A 17200-nucleotide genomic window follows, 5' to 3' on the forward strand; every position below is an offset into this window, starting at 1 on the left:
AATATATGTGAATTTATGCGCGAAACCCATTCTACTATATACCCACCAAGCCAATAAAAATTCGCACAAAAACGGCATGACAGGCCGCCGAAAATGTCAGTGGGCCATCAAAAGGGATTGACACCAAATTCTGGCGACAGGACTTGTATATATATATATATATATATATGAGACACAAGGATTGGGAATAGAATAGAAGGCAGCTATTTGCGGCATATTTTACACGCTTTTCTACTACGTTTACACGCACGAGCCAGGACGAAGGACCTTGCTTCACTCCATGGCTATCCTTTCCGCCAGGGGAATACGGGGCAAATAGATAGAGAGGCGGCCAAAGCATTTGATGTGTGTGTGCACATACATATCAAGTGAAAACATTTACACATGTTTGATTTATGGGTCAAGTGTGTGATAAAACTACAAAAGCAGTCTGAAGGCAGTGAGAATAGCGAGAAATGCGAGAAAAGCGAGGAAAGCGAGGGCAGCGAGCTGAAATCAGAGTAAATCATGCAAAATACAAACGAAAGATGAGAATATGCCGGCATGCCGTATGGCAAAATTATGCAGTCACAAGGATGTGCGAAAAGTCGGAACTCGAGCGTCGAGCGATGCGAAAAAATATGCAATAAATGTGACAAAAGGAGTGCGGAGGACATCACTGCCGTCGAGAATTCCACATTCTCCGCACTTCTCCGCGCAGCCATAAAAATTGTATTTCAGTTAAGTGCCCGGCAATTGGACACTGTCCGCCTTGGAAAAGGACCAGCTTAAATGGCATTAAATGCACACCAGGGTCAGGGGATTTTTCATCCGAGCTGACAGCTCATAATTCGAACTAAAGCGGAGGGATAATGAAAGGATATTCAGGCAGGCATAAGTGAATTCAACTGATTGGGATTTATTGCAATAAGATTTTCAATCATTCATTTCCAGCAACTTAGATGCGAATAAACTGAGCAAATAAGCTTGTACTTCCATTTTATTAATATACAATAAATATGAAAATGTATAATAATGTTTATTAATTGTTGGCTTAGTTTGTAGCTGATATAGCTTATGTTCATCATGTTGTCAAAAGTGTTCTGCGCCAGAATCAAGATATAATCCAGCCCGTTTTGTCGATGTTATAAGTCATTGTCTCGGATTTGGTAACTCCCCCACCCACACAACCTCCTTAATTTAATGGGTCACTCACACACATAGACACATACACACACAAACACACACTTTGCAGATGGGTAATTGCATTTGATGCCAACTGAAATTGACCAAGAACGACAGTTGCCAGCAAATCGAGTTATCTTGTGGCTTAGTGCAGATCAGATGGCCATATGGATTAACGATTATGACAACGTTCGTGTAACCGTGAAGCCAATAGAAAGAGAATTCCTCTGTAATTTGCAGTCACAGCTCCTAATGAAATTGCAAACAGCAAACGAGATGAAGAAATATGCGAAAAGTAAACAATTTGCATCCAAACAAAATGGGAAAAATAATTATTTACAGAGCAATTTGAGTGCAGCTCTGGCAAGAATAAACAGGGAAAGACAGTCGGGCCTAATTTATGTGAACGGAATGCCAAAAATTCCATTTGAGACAAAAGCCAGAGAGCCAGAGAAACAAAATGCGAAAATGACAAATTGCATTAGGAGGACCTTTGCATGGGGCTTTTGGTTTTTAGTGGGAGTGTTGACCGCAAAAATGACAGCCCAAAGTGGGCTCACCGAGTGAGCAACAAATTCAGACCAGCTCTCGGTTATCCATTTATGTAGACAGCGCCAACAATGTCCCACATATTCAAAAAGCAATTCTCGGCTAAAACGGACTCACACACACACACACACAAAATCAGATACACATACCAAAGCAGAGAGGGAAAACCACAAGAACACATACAGAAAAATTATAAAATGAAATTCCAGCCAAACAAAACAAACAGTCAGCTAGAACGGGAACCCATTTAAACCGATTTCCTAATCAAAGCCGTATTACTTTCCCAGCCCAAAAACCACAAAATCCATACGTATCCGCCATGTAACCCCAACTGAATCCATTTTTTCGTCCCTCCCGCACAAGTGCACAATTTAATTATGAGCTAGGGGAATGTTTCCTATTTTTTTTTTTTTTTTTTGTATTTTGTTGCCGTCAACAGCGTGGCGTAAAATGTAATTAATTTGCTATTTTTAAAAACAAAAATGAGAAATTTGAGTGAAAAACTGGCGCCAAAACAATTGCCAAGGGAAACGCACTCATAACCCCATCTATTCCCTGGCGAATAACCACAGAAATTTCATTACATATGTAAACAATATAGCCAACAAATTTGGTTTCCCTTTTTTCTTCATTGTTCCAGTTTAAAAGGTAAAAATTAAGGGAATGTCGAAGTAATTATACTTATTAATGACAGGGTTTGTAAGCACTAATGAGGGGAAAAATTTACTGTGTGACTTTGGAGGAAAAAAAGTTGGAGGCTTAAACCATATTAAAGTAAGCAATTTAAGTCGTATAAAATCAATGGGGGAAATTGGCAGAGGAATGCCTTTCACTCGTCACTATGCTGCTATTTAAATTGCCCATTGGCATTTGCCTTGAGAATGCCACAAATACGACGATTGGTCGTGGGGATCAGCATCAGCATCAAAATCAGTAAAATAATGTACAATATTCCGGCTGGCAGATGGAGGACAATATTCGACAGGACTTTGGCCCTGCCAAGACTCACAGCAATGCCAATAAATTATGTACTGGATTTTCGCAAGGACAGAAACACCAGTCTGTGTGTTTAAAGCCTTAGCCGTTTGATTTATGTTCGATGAGAAAATTTAAATTGCAACTTCAGTTGCAGACGAAGAAACGTGTGTCTGAGTCAAATAAAATCAAATCATACTTTCGCATTAAAAATGTACGCGGCAATATTAAGGCTCTCCACAGGAGACATACGACACATAAAAGGCGAACGTGCACGCTGGCTTTTCTTTTTATTTTTTTTTTTTTTTTGTTTTTGCCTCCGAAAGTGAAGTGAAATTCCTGGCCATATTGCCAGACTTTTTACAAAACATTTATGTTGATCCTGCCAGGAGCGTAGTGTCCTTTTAGGCGGCGCTGGAATGCGACACAGGGAAAATTACGTTGACAAATGAAAATGTCACAATGATGATAATTTATTTTCCCTTTTGTCGATTGCCTTTCCTTGGACCCAACTGTGTGCCACATTCCCCAGGCATTCCAACTTTCATCTGCACTCCGGCCGACATCTGTGACCCGAGCTATGCGCAATTAAAGGTAATATCCGACAATTGCTTTGTCGCCTTTTTGGGGAAGATTCCTATAAAAATGAGTATGGGGACTCTTTAAAAACTTGCGAAGTTGGCCAAAGTTTTTACTTGATTTAAACACAGAAAGCTAAAAAAGCCATCAAAACAGTTTATTTTACCATTTAAAAAGTAAAATTTATGCAGCAGATTTAGTATTAATAATTAAGTGCTTTTTAATTAAAGTAATATCTTTTTTTAATATCCCAAGGCTAAATATATATTTATGCCTTTTTTATTTTTAGTAATGAACATCCAATCAATATATGGCATGCAACTTAGTTTAATGCATTAATCCATTAATTCTTGTTACGTAAATAGCTTCTGCAGGTAGCTTTCCCTGCAGATTATCCAACCTATCGACTCGTGCAGTCCATCCATCTTGCACACGAGGCTTTGGTCCCAAAACCAGAGTATTCCAATCATCGTCGTCATCATCTCGGGTAATACTGTCTTTCCGCCGAGAAGTGTGGGAACTTTCCGCTTCATGAGCCTCATGCGCCTTATGCGCTCCTTACGCTTTCCACTCGATGGATTTGCGGGGAAAAGTGGGTGAAGGAGAGGTTCTCGGTTGACGCGTTGAGCGCTATTAAACTTTTTGGCATGATATTACGGGCCAGGACAAACACACACACACACATACATACTTACTTGTCATATAATAAACTTTTATGTTAACGGCTTTCGATGTCTTACCAAAGCGCAAACAGAGTCCTGCCACACATGGCCCAGAGCTAGTCGTAGGGCAGCTGCCAGCCAGGCACTTAATGCCCATTCTTCTTGCCATCAGTTTTCGTGGTCGGTCCTGTTTTTTGCATTGCCGCTTTATTAGGCTGAAAAATGGAAAATGGCGCCCCCGAAAAGAGCGAAGAAAACTTGCAGTCTCCCGTGGCTCTTCCACTCGGAAAATTCCTTTGTCTGTCGACTGGTGCGTGTGGCCCATTAAAATTCCCAAGCCAAATGCATGAATGGCAATGGAAAATATTTGCATAAATCTTACCAGGATTCGGCTCAGCATGTGGCAACTGCTCGCAGGAACCCAAAAATCAGAGAAAAGACAGGCTTTTGTTATACATATTTATCATTGGATGGTAATAACTAAAAAAACTTTATTGAAATTTTTCATTCCGATTTTCATGTTTACGTGGCTACTCGCTTAAAAATTAAAAACAATTTCATAATCTTTATAATGCGTTGCCATTTTGTTTGCAACAAAAGTCAACAGAGTTTGTTTTTATTTCCGCTTTCTGCTTTTCGGCTTCTGTTATAATACTCGCTATTTTTCCCCTTATTATGCTTATAACATATATTTCATTTTATTTGCTTAATTGCAATTATATTCATGGTTTTTTTCCTGTCCCTTTTATGGCAACATTAATTTACCCATTAAACATTCATTTACATGTCGCGACTAATTTTGCATGCGTTGGGTTTACATTTTTAATATCGATACATCCATATACGTATATAAATCCATATCTATATATATATTCATGTCCGATTTGCTAGCACTGTGCATTCTTATGTTTGTGTTTTCGTATATGTAATGTATGACTACCACACGAATACTTGAGTACAATTTATAGTTTATTCATATGGTATATATGCAGGTTTATTTACAATTTTGATCAGTTAAACTTAGCCCCATTTACCGGCCGTAGAACCCATACATTTTTAAATGTGGCACAGGAAGACGAGCCCGGTTTCCCGGCCAAAGTCCTTCAAGACGAACTCGAACCCAACGTGAACACATTCGACGGCCTCGGACCGAAATAGAAATGCAAATATTTTGTTGACAAGAGTGAAAAGTGACTTGCCAGTTGTGTCTTCGTCTTCGTCTTTTGCCCCTTTTTTCCGGTGGGACAGGCCATATAAATGCAACCGGACATGCCGAACTGGGTGGCTCTAAATTTCCCTGGACTCGGAGAGCAATGAACTCGCAGCAATTGCTTGGAGTTGGTATATGGTAAATGGGAACAGGAACTGCCCACATGACTTGGAGAAATTCGAAATTCTTCTAAATAAATTGCCAGCCCGGAAAGTCGCACTTCAAACCGAAGCGGGTTTTTTGGCAGGAATTTCTCATGCATTCTCCGAGTTCCCATAGATTATTGAGGGAGACCATGGGACATGTAAAGTTGTTAAAAAAATTTGTTTAGGAACCTTCGAAGAAGTTCGTGTCGAAACAGTTAGCTACTTTGTATCTCTAAGTATGTACATTGCTTAAACTCTAGGCTATACAGGGTAACCCAAGGGCAACACACAGATAAATCAAGAACGAATCCCAATAGTATTTACAACGATCTGAGTAAACTTTCGCTAGGTATGTATATACTTATGTTACTAATGGGGGTACTTCAGAAATCCGAAGATATTCAAAAACAGAAGTCAAGTGCTACACTATATACAAATTATGTTTCATTTGCCTTATAGCTATAGAACAAATTATGCGATACCTTAGGTCATAGACACTTTAATGACTGTTTTTAAATCTCTACTAGCTCCAAAACGCCCCTGCCCTCCATTTACTTTATTATTTATTTAAACTTCTAGCCATGGCTCTACAAGCAAACCACTTGAATATAGTTCTCTAATTTGATGATTCGTTCGAAATGCTTTCCATTTAGCTAGTTTCGCTAGTGTGCTGGCAATTTACGTGAGAAGTTTATGTACATGGCTCCGATTTCCGCCTAACTAACTAATCCCCAGCCCACTTAATTAGAAACACGCTTACTTACAACTTGCCACCGAGCAGGAGGAGCAGTTCCAGGAGCAGCGTCGCGGCTCCTTCCATCATTAGCATAATTAGTTGATTTTTCAGATAGGTATTACATGCAGCTCGAGTGGAAGGACCTCAGATGCTGCTGCTCCTGCTTCGGCTCCCGATGCTCCTGTAACTTGGAGTATAAATCATTTCAGCTGCACTCGGGGGCTGCATTGGCGGTGGAATTCCAACTGGGCGACATTAATTTATCACCGTGCATTCCTGCTGCCATTATTGACACGCTCCGCGGACGTCGTCGAGGGTATCTTGGGGTCAAGCAGGGAATTTGTGAGCGGTTTTTCCCGTATCTCCCTGACTCGAGTGGGCATTCCTCCTGCGGGCGATCCTCCTCCAGGACATCCACCTCCGCCACCACTCTGCAGGAGCAGCGAGGAGCAGGCCTCCAACAATACAAGTGCCGCCACCATTGTGCTAATTACCCTGACCGCCTGCGTGGCCTGGCCAAAGTGACAGGACCAACAGGCCAGGGCAACAGCGGCCGGTGCCGCGTTCGTTTGCATCGCCTCGGGTCGCTCGCCTGTGCGGGAAATGGAAAATGGGGAATGGAAAATGGAAAATGTTTAGTGGAGCAGAATGGACAGATTCGTGGAGAGAGAGAGAGGCACAAAACTTGCGCTGAATGAGCAACAATTTGTAGCTTGTCTGCATTACAAAGAGGTCAACATTTAGCATTAAATTTGCACGAAACGGGAGCGATTCTAAATTCATTAAGTTTTCATTGTATTATGAAGAAAATATATTCTGAAACTATTTTATTTTAAAAACAAAACTGGATGTTCAACAAGAAAAGAATATGATAAAACATTCGTAAGATCTAAAATATTCTGAAGTTTAAGAAAATATTATAAAGACATTTTCAGATCATCTCAGATTATGTCATAATAAAATAGATGAATGGTATGTCTAGTTGAGTGACAGAAAATTAAAGTTTTGGTTCTTTAAGAAACTTCCTTGGATGTCTCTATTTTTCAAGGTGTAATATCTGTTGTGGCCACTAGATCATAAATTGCGCAAAAGTTGGCCAAACAAAGAGAGAACGAGATGCAAGTTTAATGCATACAAATCGAGGTCAAGCAGATGCATGAATGTATAATTCACATTATCAAACTCAAGCATCCAATTAAGGCCTTAAAGAGAGAGCCTGATAGCGGGCGAAAGAAACAGTGGAAACGAAACTCACCCTGAAGGACATGGACGCGTATGCTGGCTATCTCCGTGTTCGAAGGATAGCATGAGTATTTGCCAGAGTGCAGGAGATCCGCATCGTAAATGAGCAAAATGGATTTGGTCTCCTCCGACTTGATGGTCTTGAATTTCAGTCGGCCGCCCGAAGTTTCCTCGCTGAGCACCTAAAGGTAGAAAAAATATATCGTTGGTGTGTTTGTCATATTAAATGCGATTTCCCCTCGTTGGAGAAGCCAAAAGCTCTTTTGAGTGCTGAGCTAAATGCAAAAGCATGTTTTCTCATAATCATAAAAGCCAAAATTAAATACATTGCGTATACGACGCGTAAGCAAACGCGAACAGACTCACACTCACACACTTGCACACTCGCATTGGAGAGGCGCCAGCCCAGAGCTCATAAAAGTTAAAAACGTTTATCCTGCAGCAATTGGCTGGGCATGGCCCCGCCCTTTATCCTTACCTCCTCGCGCCCCCCACTTTTGCGCTTTTTACTGCGCACAAACTCAATTATTGCACGATAATTTGGCACCAAAAAGGAAAACCTTAAATTGCTATGGCCCCGCGGCCGCTTAATTTTTGTTTGCTTTTTTTTTTTTTTTTTGGTTACTTTTAGTAAATTGATTTTAAGAGATATTTACCTTATCCTGATGATACCAGAAGATATGGGTCGGTGGCTCCGGGCTGAACTTGATGATGCAAGTGAGATTTATGGTGCTGCCCTTGTCCACATACAGATCGGGTCCTCCCAGAATGGTGGCCGTGGGCACTGCAAATGGAAAATGTGTGAGGGGATGAGATATTTACTGGCTATGCACCATCCATTATGCAATCCCTCTGCTATTCCCTTTATAAATCCGGAAATTCCCGAGCTCTGCTAATCACTGTGTTACGTCGCCTAATCAGCGCCGTTCACATCTCCCCCATCTCTGACGAGTTGTGAAATTGCGAAATGGTTTGTTTTCCCAATTTCCAGCACATCGCCGGCGACCAGTGACATGTGCCCCACGTACCCATGTTCCCACGTCCCCAACTTCTGGCCAGGCCAATCCGGTCCAGCTCGGCTTTTGTGCCAATTTCCATAGTCCGGAGCAGAGTGCTGGGAGCGGAAAACTGGCGTGCCAGTCAAAGTCAGCACGTTAAATAATCGATTACCGCCCGTCAGGCGGACAGAAAGGCAAACTTTGAAAAGGACAAGGCTGCACAAAGTTGAAAGTGATTTCAAGTTGGGTTACAACTCAATTTTATGCTACTTGGGATCTATCGTGGAACTTACAATTTTCATTGGGTTTGAGAATCTCTCTGTTTGTGGCATGAGAATCGAGGCTTTGGTAAACTATTAAATTTCTGACAAAATGTAATATGGTAGAACAGGAATATAATCATATAAATTAAAAGGATATTTAATCCAGCACTATTATTTTTTTCAAGCTATTTACCAACACGGAAAAAACGTTTTGCTACACTTATTTAAATGCCAATAAAATAAATTCTTTAGTTGTACCTTGGTTGTGCTTAACAATTTGTTTAATTAGTTCGTTTTGTTTGCCATTTGGCAATTGAGGTTTTTTGTTTATAGCTCTTATAACACCTTCATATTTCTCATACAGTTTTTAGTTCTAAACAGAAATGCAACGATTGCAGTTGACACTTTTTCTGTGTAAAATTCTGTTTCTCAGATCAATTTTGGCCATAGACTTTTGTGATATTAAGTCGTGTCATGGCAAGCGGCACATTGGCTGTGACAACAATATGGTGAGTAAGGTCCACATCCTATAAGAACTGTTCAAACAGCTCCTTTTAGATGTTCGATGAGAGCTGCCTGCGTTTTCATGGCCTGGTGAACATGGCCTATTTCCGTGAGTATTTGCTGGGTCTCCACAACGGATATCGCCAAGAGGTGGCCAGCAACTTGTTTGTCGACTTGCCACCTGCGCAGAAAATGCCCGAATTGGTGTGGGACAATTACCTGTCGGTGGTTGCCGAATATCACCTGAAACGCTGCCAAATGGATCTGCCCGATGACTCCTGCGTGGCCACCGATGATTTCTCAGAACCGCATTTCAACTACGCCGAGGATTTCTATCCAAGACCAGTGATTCGACAATCGAATGTTCGGGAAATGACCATCTTGGCTGAACAATGGCTGGACGAGCTCTACGATCTGGATGATATAGCCACATATAGTGCGGAAGGTGAAATCAGGAATATCATCAACGATCGCAGTTCCTATATGGGCTGTGCTGCTGGCCAGGATTACGATCTGTGGAATATACACTTTGTGCTCGTTTGCTATTATAGCTCAGGACCACCTGTCGAGGGAAACCTATACGAAGAAGGCATTTTCAATGCCACCCTATGTCCCAATGGACAAAGTGATGAATATCCCAACCTTTGCAAAACACTGACCCTGAATGACTAAGAACCTGAATCTCCGACAAAATAAATATTGCAAAGGCTTTGGGTATAATTAAATGTGCGAACCACTTGGCCATAAATGGAGTAAAGGCAGTGCTGAACTTTTGGCTTTCTTTATAGGAAGCGATGAGCATCTAGCCAAAAAAGACAAAATTACAGTAGTATTTAATCGTGCAACAAAAATACTTCAAAAAAATTAAAAAGTACACATAATAAAACATTTGTTAATACTATATGAATAAGCGATTAAAATAACTACTTTTATAATCATCAATAATGAAGAAACATGTTGTTAGTTTTCTTTCTTATTAGAATTTTTAATTAGGAGTACGTTTGTTATTATATACATCACTGTTTTTAAACAATTTTAATTCTACTTTTCATAGCAATTCAAGTTGCTTTATTTGCGAATGTGGCAATCATCTGGCTCTCAAATTGCGGCAACACTACAGTAAGGAGACCGGGAAATTGCGAAAAGGTAGAAAATAATAGGTGGAGGAGTAACAGTAACCGTAACAAGCTGGCAAAGTTAGTGGGTAAAAGCTTGTTGGAAAGCAATTTGTTCGTCATGAGCCAGAAAAGTGCTTGCTCCGGGCGCCCAGCGCACTTGACTCCACAAACACCCCGCATCCTGCCGACCATCTAGCAGCTCCTCATCCTGCCCCTCAGCTGCCACGAAAAAATGTTGTAAAATATTAAAAAATAATATGCATGCATGGCAGCCCTCGAGCAGAGCTCTCATCTCCGTCTGGCACCTAATTTTTCCCCTATCTGCGGTTGGACTTTGTCACTCGGCCAAAAAAATAAGTGTGCTACGAGAACAGTGGATGGCTGGATCACGAGGGTTCACCAGGACTAACCCGCAACTGTCTGGATGGGTCCAAACATGCCGGCGAACTCATCGTTACTGGACTGGTACACCCGATTCTCGGCTATATAGAAGGCGTCATCGTTATAATACTGCTGCATTATATCGCTGGTCTCGGCGTCTATCAGGTCTGCTCATCGGAACGTCGGTGGATGGTGGTTGGTGGTGGATGGGTAACCAAAAAATATAAACAAAGAAAAATGGAAAAATAACATATGAAATCAAAATAGAAATAGAAAAACGTTGAAATAATTATAATATGCCCGTGGCTAAACTAATCAACCAAAGTACCCAGCACGGGCATAGAATCAAAAATAGAAATAAACCATCCATAATAATTGCGGGGGCAAAGTCCACCTGCTGAATAATTCAAACCTAATTTGTGGGCTTTTATTTAAAGAAAAAAAATTAAAGTTTCGTTCCATCAAATTGCTGTTTCAATCACGAATTTGTTATTCAGCTATGGGCTTCGTTTAGAAAAACTATAAAAATAATTCAACCAAAATATACGAACGTACTGTGGCCCACAGGCTTAAAGAGGATATATGTTTTTTTTTTAAATACACGTCTGTTTTCGTTGCGCAGTTGGTTTTCCCTGTTATCTACACCTTAAATCCCATATAAATAGGTATCCTGTCGATATCCATTTATGTGTGTATGTGCTGCGGCTCCTGCCATTTCCTGTCAGTCCATCAATCTGCCCAAAAGAATTTTGCGAAAAATTCCTCTGTCATATTTACCGGCAGAGTCGTGCCCCGTTTTTATATCCTGCTGTGACGATTGCCAAGTGTGCATAATTTACACCCTTGAAAATTGCATGAATATGCAAAAGCAATACAGAGAAATATCCGAAATTCCCAAAACAGAGATCCTGAATTATTTTGTATCTGCTTGTATTTATACATTACACTTGACAAGCTGAACTGGAAAATGGGTGAATTTACGAAAATTCTATAAGATTCTTTGTACACTCCTGGTAAAAAAAATTGGATAAAATTTAACATAAGCCTATGAACTACTTTTTCAACTTATCTTACTTTTCTTTCACAGGAGCACATGTAATATCTTTTAATCATAAGCGCTAATCGCCTTCTAGGTAATCTAAACATATGTACTCCTCTGGAGCAGAGTATCTACTCACCCACGATGTTCAGGTTGACGGAATAGCTGCGCACAGGCTGCGTGGATATTTGGCACTCGTAGACTCCGGCGTCCCTCTGCTGGGCCCACTTGATCTGCAGGGTCCACTCGTCGATGTCCCGATGGTAGGAGGTCTGGAAACGCTGATCCGTCGTGTAGGTGTAGGTGCCCACGGTGAGGATGTGCAGGTCACGATGTCGTATCCAGGCAACCTGCGGAAAGAAGCTCCGTTAATACGCTTTTCCAAGGACTTTAAAGAGCCCCTGATTGTAGTTCGTTTGGGGCCATTGGGCGCCGCAGAAACCGCAAAATTTATGCAGCTCACAGACTAAATTTTCATACAACTTGAAATTAGTGTGCGGAACGCATGACAGACCCGGAAAATGATACTCCCCATACAGCGACATTCACTCGACATTGCCCACTACATTTGATACAAATTTTTGTCCGTCCTTTTGGCCTGTTACTTTTTTTCTTTTTGCCTGTTTTCTTTTTTTTTTGCCATGGAAGCTCCTTGTTTATGCGGCTAACTGTCTAACCAATAACACACACAGTCCAAAAGACAGACAGAGTCAGCCAACTGTATGGCATCCATCTGTGCAGTTCCACTTTCCTGCCGGCTGCCCGCCTGTCTAATTCTGCAGTAGCAGCAGGAAAAAAGCCGAAAAAAGTTTGGAAAGTAAACTTTAGCCTGGGCTGGCCATAAATTTACTGTTGGCCAAAAACCGAGCACGGCCGGTTAACTGGAGGATGTGTGCGAGTGTGTGTAGTTTACTGATTGCGGAAGCGGATTTGGCCTAAAGGAAATCTATGAGCCCCATGACCGTGGCCAAATCGCTTAACGTAATCAACGTTTTCGGGCCTGCCAACACCTGCAAGCTTTCCCACTAAAAGCAAGCGCTAAATTTTGTCCAATGCGTGCAAAATATTTCCGCATTGTGTCTGCGGCGAAAAAAAAAACTTTATTATATAGCCAGCTCTTGTTGTGGCAACCAATTTAATTTTGATTGCTGAAAGGCAACACTTTTTGTTTCCGCAAAAACTAAGGGGCTAACAACTGGTTAGCGAAGACTTTAATTGGGTTGGGTGGATCAAGTGACGCCATCCTAGAAAAATAAAAGAACATGAAAAAACTAGGGCCAAGCGGTCAGCATGTGTGTGTATATTTGGGTGTCGGCTGCTGTCACGTATTACATAATAAACTGGCAGCAAATTTAATAACCCCGCTCTGTCTGTTTGGGCCATCTAAGTGGATATTTGGTGACACATTCGCCACACTTGCGACCGCCCTCATTCCGGAGCTCTTTGTTTATTAAATGTAAATAAAAATCAAGATTATTAATGCGAAATGTTTCCGACTGTTGTCTCCCTGTTGACTTGCCTGCACTGTGGAAAAATATATGCTTTCTTAAGATATACCATAAACAATAAACATACCAGATACATATAATAATGGGGCTTTATCTAACTATTTTTGTATTGAACATTCATACAACCCATGTTTGATTATTCTTAAGCAGTTGTATCTTATATCTTAGTTATGTTCTTAATTTTTTTCAAGTGTAGACTTAGTGCGTTATCCCCGGACTCACCGTCTTATTGCCAAGATGCTTGACACGACAGCCCAGATATGCGGATTTGCCCACCAGCGAAGTGATGTTCCTGGGCATCGTGAGATCAAAGTACGGCTCGTTCCACTTGTGGCCATGAGGATAATGCGAGGGTGGCGCATGGGTGGGCTTCGCCTCGGCGTTATTGTGATTGTTGTTGCTTACAGATTGCCGCTGGTAGCACACGGCCAGCCCTGAAAAATGCGGTATAAGGTATGAGAATGATGTATGCCGCAGATATAACTTCAAGTGCGAAAATGGAAGCAGGGGCACAAAACAAATAATTCACTGGAAAAAAAGGGAAAATAATACAAAACTTCCTGTTAGCTGCACCTTAAAGTCGCGTTCTTTAATTTGAACGATGACATAACCCCCTTACGGTTTTGTTTTTTTTTTTGTTTTTTTCATTTCACGCTTTTCCCCACTTAAAAAAAAAAGAGTCACTAAGTGGCCTTCGCCTGGCTGATTTTCCAAGTGGCGACCATGTGGAGTGCCAGTTGTTGATGTTTAGTTAGTTGCTCGCATTGCGAAAACACAGTTGTTGTTTCATTTTCATTTATGGCCTGCTGGCAGGGGTTAATTTTCTAATTACTCGACGCGACGACGACTTTCTATGACTTCGCAGTCGGTATTTGTAAAACGGCAAAGCAAAAAGCTTTTATAGCCCACTCAAAACCAGCCCAGTCCCCTAAAAAACGGAAAGCATATAACCCTTTTACGGCAAAATTGTAAAACTGCAAAAATTTCATTTCCGCCTAAAAGGAATCTAGAATCTAACAAAACAAACAAACAACAATCTAAGCGGACTCCCAAATGGCGCAGCTCATAAACTTTGGCATTTACCAAATTAAGTGCGGGTAGAGGTACATACACATACATAGTTGGGCATTTTTAAAGTAGGCACAATAAAACCGAACCAGCAATAAAAAAAGTCACGTAAAATTATGAAAGATTGCTTAAATTATATTTACAATGACGGTGGATATGCACAAATTCCATTTCTCTGGAATCGAATGGAGTACTTGCTGCATTCCAGCTGCCAGCAACCGAAATGGAATTCTACCGCAAACCGAAGCCGAGAAAGGAAAATTCGAGGCTGCCTGTAAAGGAAATGCCTTTGGTCGGAAAATCCATTCAATGGCCATCTGTAATGGCATCAGTCAATGCTCATTTCGAGATGCTGCACTGGGCGAAATTAATTGGTAGTTAATTCGATTTGGTAGTTTAAGTCAGAAGTGATCGAAAATATGACAGCGTTTCACGAAAGCTTTAATTTATCAGCTTTGATTTATCATTTTATGTTTTTAACATTAATATTAATTTACATTGATTTAAGTGCTATACAAATAATGCATAGTTGTGTTTCCTTTCATGCGTTTCGAGTAGCAATTCGATGAAATTCGGTTTGTTTGCCATGCAACTCCCCTCCAAGTGTCATTTAGCCAGAACTTCAGTTTTCCGAAGCCAGCAACGAACCGCAGAACTTAAAGAGCCACCAGCCAGAAGTCCTACAAGCGCTTTTCAGGGTTTTCCACAGAGCTTTCCACAGGGTTTTTCGCCGGGCTTGCAGGGGCACAAATGGCTGGCGGTGGGATGGGGAAAGCCCCTTCGGGGCAAACACTGCAGAAAAGTGAATGCAAATAGCAGTGCTGCATTGGCATGTCGGGCATATGCGTATTGCTTTTATATAAAACAGCAAATACCAGGTGGGTGGGTCGACCATGGGACCATGGGGTACACCATCATGCCTCCCCAATGTCCACAGATTGTTTGTACGGACTCGTTAGCCAGGCTTTTGTACTCGGCCCGCTTGAGCAACTCATTTATTCATGGCAGCAATTTGAGGGCGAACAAAAAGCTGCGGGCAAATCCGAAAATGAAAATTATTCAAAAAGCGGATTCATGACAAAAATCTGAGCAGAAGGTCAAGGTGCCGGATTGTACGACTTCGTAATCGCCATCCCAGATTGTGCAATAAATATTAATGTGCTGGGATAGAATTAATTTCGGGGCAATAAATCAATTAGTGGGCCCGCTGGGAGTGGGCAACATCACGTATACGCCACCGACTAAGGCGAATCGTGGCCGTTGACAATCTATGATTGATTCGCCGTGCGGGTGCAGTGGCCCCAAGGTACCGGAAGGTCCTTTAACCCAAACACCCCCACTGGCTCCTCTGTATCCGTTCATTTGCATATATGCGCATGCAACGACTCCTTGGGGAACCATAATGAATCATTCGGGCGGCTGCTCAGCGCTCATTTTACGCAAAATTAGCCTTGGCATCCGCCGCAGACATTGCAGCTCACCTGATGGCAAAACAATTGGACCCCGAACCAGAACCAAATACAAACGATAACGATGACGATTATGGTTACGAAAGGATGTGGGGCTTGCGAAGGGAGTTTCAGTTTCCACTTCGACCCCAGGCATGGCCACAAAACTACGGCTCTGCCCTGTGGAAACAATGGCAATCGGCTGTGGAAGGGCCATAAAACGCTTAGTCCTGGCCATGTTCGACCACGGCCAGCATTACGTATGCATGTGTGTGTGTGTATGCTGTCTGTTTAATGGTCTTAAATATTTATAAAGCAAGCACTGGCCAACCGCATCGGCAAACGTCGAACTGTGGAGCTGCCGTAAGGGTTAACGATTAATTGAAACTACTTCTGCGGCGCCAGGTCAAATATGACAGGGGTCAACGCATAATTGGGCCGATGGGTGTTAAATCACATTAGACCCAATTTCATGAGGGTTTGGTTAAGTGCATTAACCATTGTTTACCGTCTCTCTCTCTCTCTAAATACAGCTGTAATTACCAATTTATTTAAAAATGTCAAATTCGGTCAAATAATATTAAGTAACACATTAATCTCACATTGTAACAATAAATGGCCAATTGTAGCACTGCAGTACTGCATTAATTGTTAGAAAACGTAATTTTCCTATTTTACACTTATTTCATTCATATTTATATACCTGTTAAAAGATGAGCCCGAAGTAAAAGCCCAAGTGGCAACACTGTTTGTGCCCTCGTAATACCCATTTCTGTACCCAACTGCCAACCAAAAGCAGATCCAGCCAGACCGAAAGGAAAACACTGCGAATATGAAAAGTGTGCTCAGCGTAGCGTGGCAGACGAGGCTTTTGTTGGTCTGCCAACATCCTTCGTATCCTTGCGCCATGCTGAATGTTACCTCAATTAAAGATAAGTATCAAAGTGCATAGTAATCAGGAGGCAGCCAGGCGAGCGACGGCCCAATGGGTAACACACAGCCGGAGGCCAATTCCGGGGCTAAAAACACGACGGAGAGTGCTGTCAAAATGATTGTCTTACATGCATTACCCACCGTCGTGGAACTTCCCGGACTCACACCCATCGGCTTCCATCACTCAACCATTTTATGTGGCGCGGCGCACCTGGCGTATGCGCAATTTTTACATGCCTGCGAGCTTCTCGGTTACTTGTTACTTATTTTCGCTCCGCTCTGAACTGGACTTTTTGTTGCACATCGTTTTTCACAACAGCCACAAAATGTAAAATTTTGCGCCATTTTTACTGCAATTTATGCACATTGGCAGAAGGGAAAAGGGTGGAAAATGCCAGGGAAATGGGAGGAAAAACAGAGGAAAACGAATCCGAAATCCCAGTCCTGCCGGGTACGGCCCTCTTTGGTCATTGCTTGTTAACACACCCAATGGGAGTTATTAATGTTTGCGGCGCTTTATTTACGGCTGCCAGGACTCCGGCCGTATTCAGCCTGCCCAACGAGTCGATTTTTTACGGCCGCCCAAGGATTCGAAGGATTCGCTGACAGGCAACAGCCAGATCCCCCGAAAAATTTCAGTCCCCCCATCTGAAGTTGATTTAAATTTGGTGTAGTTA

The 17200-nt window shown here is 41.8% G+C and overlaps 2 protein-coding genes across 5 annotated transcripts in view; one reads left to right on the forward strand and one right to left on the reverse strand.

Annotated features, from left to right (window-relative positions):
* Positions 1–4397: 4397 nt before the first annotated feature.
* The window catches only part of dpr10 (defective proboscis extension response 10), a 38655-nt gene continuing 25852 nt past the window's right edge, over positions 4398–17200 (reverse strand). For 3 of the 4 annotated variants that reach the window (NM_168398.2, NM_168397.2, NM_168399.2), the window contains exons 3-8: positions 13297–13508; positions 11706–11916; positions 10557–10694; positions 7920–8047; positions 7277–7445; positions 4398–6613 (exon numbers count right to left, since the gene is read on the reverse strand). In NM_168398.2, the coding sequence (NP_729592.1) occupies positions 6285–6613; positions 7277–7445; positions 7920–8047; positions 10557–10694; positions 11706–11916; positions 13297–13508 (1187 nt within the window). In that variant the 3' untranslated portion in view covers positions 4398–6284. The remainder of the gene's footprint in view (positions 6614–7276; positions 7446–7919; positions 8048–10556; positions 10695–11705; positions 11917–13296; positions 13509–17200) is intronic. The other variant, NM_001274747.1, reaches the window with a different exon arrangement.
* CG8072 (uncharacterized protein) lies at positions 8771–9928 on the forward strand. The gene is made up of 2 exons (NM_140127.2): positions 8771–9033; positions 9083–9928. The coding sequence occupies exons 1-2, from the start codon at positions 8908–8910 to the stop codon at positions 9698–9700; spliced, it is 744 nt and encodes a 247-aa protein (NP_648384.1). The 5' UTR covers positions 8771–8907; the 3' UTR covers positions 9701–9928.

Source organism: Drosophila melanogaster, chromosome 3L, assembly GCF_000001215.4.
Source record: "Drosophila melanogaster chromosome 3L".
Taxonomy (NCBI): domain Eukaryota; kingdom Metazoa; phylum Arthropoda; class Insecta; order Diptera; family Drosophilidae; genus Drosophila; species Drosophila melanogaster.